The sequence below is a fragment of the Daktulosphaira vitifoliae genome, unplaced genomic scaffold, assembly GCF_025091365.1.
Source record: "Daktulosphaira vitifoliae isolate Bord-2020 unplaced genomic scaffold, ASM2509136v1 Scaffold_1, whole genome shotgun sequence".
Lineage (NCBI taxonomy): Eukaryota > Metazoa > Arthropoda > Insecta > Hemiptera > Phylloxeridae > Daktulosphaira > Daktulosphaira vitifoliae.
This window is the reverse complement of record NW_026099572.1, coordinates 10,262,975-10,269,566: the sequence shown is the minus strand read 5'-3', so window position 1 is coordinate 10,269,566 and position 6,592 is coordinate 10,262,975. Positions and strand designations below refer to the sequence as shown.

General features: G+C 24.6%; 1 protein-coding gene across 1 annotated transcript; it reads left to right on the top strand.

Annotated features, from left to right (window-relative positions):
• LOC126896933 (adenylyl cyclase-associated protein 1) lies at positions 1 to 5,138 on the top strand. Its single transcript, XM_050670130.1, has 6 exons — positions 1 to 226; positions 2,897 to 3,032; positions 3,310 to 3,505; positions 3,579 to 3,664; positions 3,725 to 3,978; positions 4,036 to 5,138. The coding sequence occupies exons 2-6, from the start codon at positions 2,914 to 2,916 to the stop codon at positions 4,632 to 4,634; spliced, it is 1,254 nt and encodes a 417-aa protein (XP_050526087.1). The 5' UTR covers positions 1 to 226; positions 2,897 to 2,913; the 3' UTR covers positions 4,635 to 5,138.
• Positions 5,139 to 6,592: the final 1,454 nt, after the last annotated feature.

Here is a 6,592-nt window from a genome sequence, read left to right as displayed (position 1 = left end):
TGATTCGGCAAATGGAAACAAAATCTTGAAAATAACATTACTACTTATTGTTTTATGACTTTCCACTTCAAGGCCTATAAACTTCCACTTTATGGCTTTTTGTACCTTTTTGTTTGATTTATAACTCATTTCCAAATTAGGATAAAATATTATCAGTGCCAAAGTGTTAGTGAGGAATTGAATTATTTGATGCTTTTAATTTTTGAATAATTTCAGTATCTTCGAGGTGAGTCAATTATTATAAGTTTGATAATTTATAGAAAGTAAAAGTTCTTAACTAAATTTTTATCTAAGTATTTATTAAAATTTTAAAAATACAGTAAAAAATAAAATGATGTCAACAAAAATTCATTTTTCTTTTAAATAAGTAATACCCATGATTTGGAATCAATACATTCTACAATTGAATGCATTAATAAGAATTCATTCATTATTAAATTAACGGATTCTTTCTTTTTTTTCCTCGCCTTTTGCCCAACTACTAATAAGAAATAAGAAATACACCCTCATATTAAACTTCCACTTAGCCCAATCTCCCACATCAGCTGTCCTCGTATCGTATTCAATAACATCCCTTTATCTCAATTTTAGTCTTCCTCTACCTATTCTTCCTTCAAAATTAATTTCTGTAACTGTTCTTACAGTTTCCGATTTCTCTTCTCATAACATGACTAAACCATCTAAGTCTATTTTCTCTCATCTTATCCTTGATTGACACTACACTTATACTCCCTCTTATATGTTCATTCCTTATTCTATATTCTGTAGTCACTCGATTCATCTATCTAAGCATATCTGCTCTACTTTCTTATCAACACTGAACCATACATCATAGCTGGTCTTACTACAGTCTTGTAGAACTTATCTTTCAGTCTCATTTGAATTCTTTTATCGCATAACATATCAGACGCTCCTCTCCATTTCAACTACCTATACTTAATCCTCTGTCTTTCAACCTTGTCCACCAATCTTTTGCACAACTACAAATCTGATCTTCTCATTTAATCTACTTTATATTCTCCTTTATCAAACTCGTACTGTATATACTCTTAATCATCCTTTTCCTTCAAAAGCTGATCTCCATGTTCTCCTATTTACACTATATCATCAGCAAAAGACATGCACCATGGTACTTCTCCTAATATGTTTAGTAAATTAATAAATTCATGAATACATTATATTTTTACAGTATACATTATGAATATGAATTTAATTGAACGCAATAACACATTTGTCAAATAGATAAAAATAGATTGTTTTCAATTTTTTTAAAAATTAATTATATATATATTAATTTTATTCTTCAAACAATAGACACAATATTTCATTTATCATTACCCATTCTATTCTTCCAAATTAAAAGTTGCACTAAGAATTTTTTAATAACATACATTTTATTCATCAATTATACATTTTTTTATTAGTATCAACATTACTTATAAATTGCAACTTACATTTCTAATAAGTTTTTGTAGTTTTTTTTTAATTCTCCTCCATACATTTTTTTTTTTAATCTAATTTGTAATTTTTCTAAAATTTAAGAGTAGCTAAGTCCCCTAATGTATTCTACTGTTTGTCTAACTCAATACTTATTTCATAAAAAAAAAATTAATAAATGATATCATAAACCTACTCTTTAAAAAAAAAATGAATTTCAAATGCAAATACATTTGATATATAGATGAATGCTCAAAACCCTGGCAATATTTAAGTGTATGATTTTATATTTCTTGTATAAGTATTATATTTTAATTTAGTAAAACAATTTGAATTGCTATAATAATAATAAAAATGTTTTCTTTAAAACTGGACTAATTGGGATTTAAATATGTTAATTAGAAATCACCCTTAATTTTTAAGTTGTTTAATTATTAAATATTATTTATATTTAAAAAATGACTATTGAAAATAACATTTTCTTAGTATTTTACTTGGTGGTTTTATTATAAGATGAATTATTTGAATTTCTAATTTAAGTCAAAAGGTTTAAATCATATTTACATTTTTTTTTTTTTTTAGATTTTTACTAAGTCTTCATTAATTTAAAAATTAATGTGATAATTTTCCTTAGTTCAATAATTATTAATCTACTGGATTTGTCTATAATCCATATAAAATAACTTAGAATAACATTTAAAGCTTAGAAAAATTATATAAATTTTAAATTTAGTAAATATTTTTTTTTTAACTTATAATTATTTATGAATAAAAATATTAATAATCGTATAATGAATATTCTAAAAATATATGAGACACCACAAGCTGAAAATATCAAAGTAAAAAAAAATTAATTCCAAGATAATTGAATGTAAAATTAGAAAAATGTTATCTTTTAAATACAGTTGGTTTAGTATATTGATGATAAAAAATACTATATTTTTAAAAAAATCCTCTGATCTTTATTCACATAAAAGAGTGGTTATTTTACTTAACAGATTTGCATTTATCTCATTTTGTCAACATATTACTTTGACCCCTTCAACTCTGAGTGCCTCTTATATACTATTCAATTCATTTTTTTATTCATAAGACATTTAATATGTGGACAGATAGATGTATTATTTTTTAGACATAAATTATATTTTTTGAACTTAATAATTTTAAAATATAATTTCTTAAATTTATTAATATAATTCTTTTAAATAAAATAAAAATAATTTTTTTACTTTCTAATATATTATACTTGTTGCCAAATATTGATATTATATGATTATTAAAATACAAGTTATAAAATAATATTAATGTTTCAAAAATAAGGTAAATTAGAGATGTATAAAATTGTATAAACTAGGTCAAATGATACTTAATAACATAGTTCTATTTTTAGATAGCTATTTTAATGCTCCCACTTATATTTCAGTATTACGATGAAATAACTTCTTTTTTGTTATTTTAGTTAATCTCTTTTCCAAGATGAGTGTGCAAGCTTTTGAAGATCTCATTCGGGGTCCCTTAACAACTTTTGTTCAACTATCCAAAAAAATTGGTGGTGATGTATCAGCTCAGGCTGACCTTGTACAAAGTGCTTTCCAGTAAGTTATAAAAAAAATTGTACCACAATAACCATTATTTGTAAATTATTCAATGTATAATTTTATAAACACATGGCCAAAAAAGGTCCCTACTTTATATAAGTTGGATTTAATATATGTAAATAAATATTTTGAACTATCAAATCAAAAAAAAAGATTTTAATTCTGTCATAATATTCTTTAAGAAAGTTTAAATGTACCTTTATTGCCGGATTTTTATTGTAGTCTTCTAGATATTCCTTTATTATCAAAATAATTCTATAAAATATGAATTTAGGGCAGAATTTCAATTTATCAAATATGCCAGTGAACATAGTACTCCAAGTAATGATGAAAAGCAAAAACTCCTACAGCCAACTAGTTCAAAAATTCAAGAAATTCAAACTTTAAGAGAGAGAAGTCGTGGCTCTCCTTACTTTAACCATTTAAGTGCAATCAGTGAAAGTATACCTGCATTAGGATGGGTAGCTGTGGTGTGATATTTTATTATTTTTTTTTTTTAATTAATAATAAAAAATTATTAACAGTTGAAACTCTTATTTCTAGGCACCTGCTCCTGCACCATATGTTAAAGAAAGCAATGATACTGGTCAATTTTACACTAACCGTGTGCTAAAAGATTGGAAAGAAAAGTAACTTATTTTGACTCGGTCTAAATTTGTATAATATATTATTTTAATACAATTTTTTAGAGATAAGACTCATGTTGAATGGGCTAAGACTTGGGTTCAACTTTTAACTGATTTACAAGCTTATGTGAAACAATATCATACTACAGGACTAGTTTGGAGTAAAACAGGATCAGGGCTAGCTGGTGGTCCTCCTCCTCCCCCTCCTGTCGGTTTACCACCAATGGATGATTTGTGTTTAGCACCCACTGATCCTAGTGAAACAAGCCGCTCAGCATTATTTGCAGAAATAAATCGTGGAGCTGATATTACTAAAGGTATCGAAAAAATAATATGTTATTAAACTGATAACTCATATAAAATATGAAATTTAGGTTTAAAAAAAGTATCTCCTGATATGCAAACTCATAAAAACCCTAATATGCGAATCAGTGGTCCAGCTCCTGCAGTAATTGGTAGTTCATCATCATCTACTACACCTAAACTAGTTGCAGAAAAACCTCCTGTTTTTGCTCGTGATGGAAAGAAATGGTTAATCGAAAATCAGAAAAATAATACTAACCTTGTAGTTGATGGTGCCGAGATGAACAATGTTGTATACATATTTAAATGTATTAACTCTACTATCACAGTGAAAAACAAAATAAACTCTATTGTTATGGATTCTTGTAAAAAATCTTCTATAGTGTTTGACTCTCTTGTGTCTTCAGCTGAATTCATTAATTGTCAATCAGTACAAATGCAAGTAATAAATAAAGTACCAACAATCACAGTCGATAAGTCAGATGGCTGTCAAATATACTTAAGTAAGGATTCATTAAGTGCTGAAATAGTAACGTCAAAGTCATCAGAAGTGAATGTTATGGTTCCTAAAGCAGATGGTGATTACTCTGAATATCCTATACCTGAACAATTTAAAACAACTATTGGACCCAAAGGTCTAAATACTATTATTGTTGAAGCTACTGGTTAACATACTATTTACTCAAATATTAAATACATATATATTGATTTATTTATTCAATTGATAAATCTTAAGAATTTAAATATTACTAAAATTTCAAGCTAAATATGTTTTCATTATTTTTAGACTAGCTTTATTTGATGCAGTTTTTTAAGTTATCAAACTATGTTTTAATAACATTTTTAATACATTTTAATTAAATGTTTAATATTTTATTATTAATTCTTGGTTGATTATTTTTATATCTATCTCAAAAAAATCTGCTCATAATAAATGTAGTAATATTTAAATATCATGTGTAGTTTTTATACCAAATTTTTTTTTACTAAAATGTATGTTTGGAAATTAATTTATTTCTTTAATATATTTTGATTATATTTGTGATTATTCATTAATAACATTTTTTTATCATTGGAATATTTTTAGTAATTATACTAAAAAAAGGTTTTACAGGAAACTTAAAATATTTATTTATTTATTTTTTAACATGAAATATATTAACATTTATTTAATTCTATTGTCAGTTATTTATTCTAAAAAAGTAATGTGATTTTATAAATTTGTATTGTAGTCAGTTTTGTAAATATATTAAATACTTTTACACCAAAACTAAATAGAATACAATTATATTATTATATTGTAATTTTTTTGGAGGTTTCCCCCATTTACGGGGAACGAGGGAATTTCTTTCAATTTTTAAGGGTAATGTCTTCGACTAGATACGATTTGTGATCTTTTGACGTATCGTTGAAAGAAATCGGTTCGGTGAGAGTGAGAAAAAGTGGTAACAAACACAAAAAAAAAAAAACACATCTTAGTAAAACCAATACCTTCTCAGCTTCGCATCGAAGCTAAAAATTGCTATAATATAATATTGAAAAAATAAAATTTCAACATATATTTTTTTTAATAGAGACAAACAAAAAAAACGGTGCACAGTGTGGACAAGGCTTAGTTGGGACATGTATAGATGATATGTGACGGTGATTAATATCACTATCATAAGAAACGCCTCGGTGCAAATCTATAGTGTTGAATTTTAAGATATTGGTGGATTATACCAAAAGCAAAATTAATTCCTATTACTTTTATTATTCCTGATTAGTAGTTTATTAATTTAGAAGTATAATATATTATTAAATAGCTATTAAAGTAATTAAATATAGTATGAAATTGATATTTAACAATTTAGTATTGTAATTTTTACGGAGAAATTATAAAATATTATAAAGTATATGTTACTTTTATAACAAATGTGTATAAATATTGAAGGCTTGATACAAAAATTTTCAGAATATAAATAATTTTCATAAGGGTCAAAAATATACTTTTATTATTCAATTTTGCGCGCTAATTTCAAATTAGAAATTAGATTTTTTTCTATTACCACTAATTTTTGATATTATTAATAAGTTAAAAATAAGTATTAACATATGAAAAAAAATATGGATTAAAATGAAATTCTATAACACAGCAATAAACGAAATCATAGGTGAAACTAGGCACGGAATATTTATGAATATCAGCATATTATAGAATACTACTACAGATATGATTATACTGAACATAGTTCTGAATATTTCAATTTTAGCATCTATTTAAACACTAAGAGTTACATAGATATGATTACTAGGACTTTTATTTAAATAGTTTATTATAATAAAAATAAAAATACATTTACTGTTAATAGTAATTATATAAATTCCTGATGGCATATCAACCTAAAAAATATAATTTTTTACTCCCCATAAAATTTTCTATTTAATGATATATATTTTAAACTTGCAAGTTGGGCTAAAATAGTGTTTAAATGTTCAAAATTTGTGAATTATAAACTTTTATAAAAATCAACTTTAAAGGATCAAAAAAATAAAATAAAATTGACATTTTGAATTGAAATTTTGCACGGATTATTTTTAAAAATTAATAATAATTTGATAAAAAAAATTTTTTAATAACATATTTTC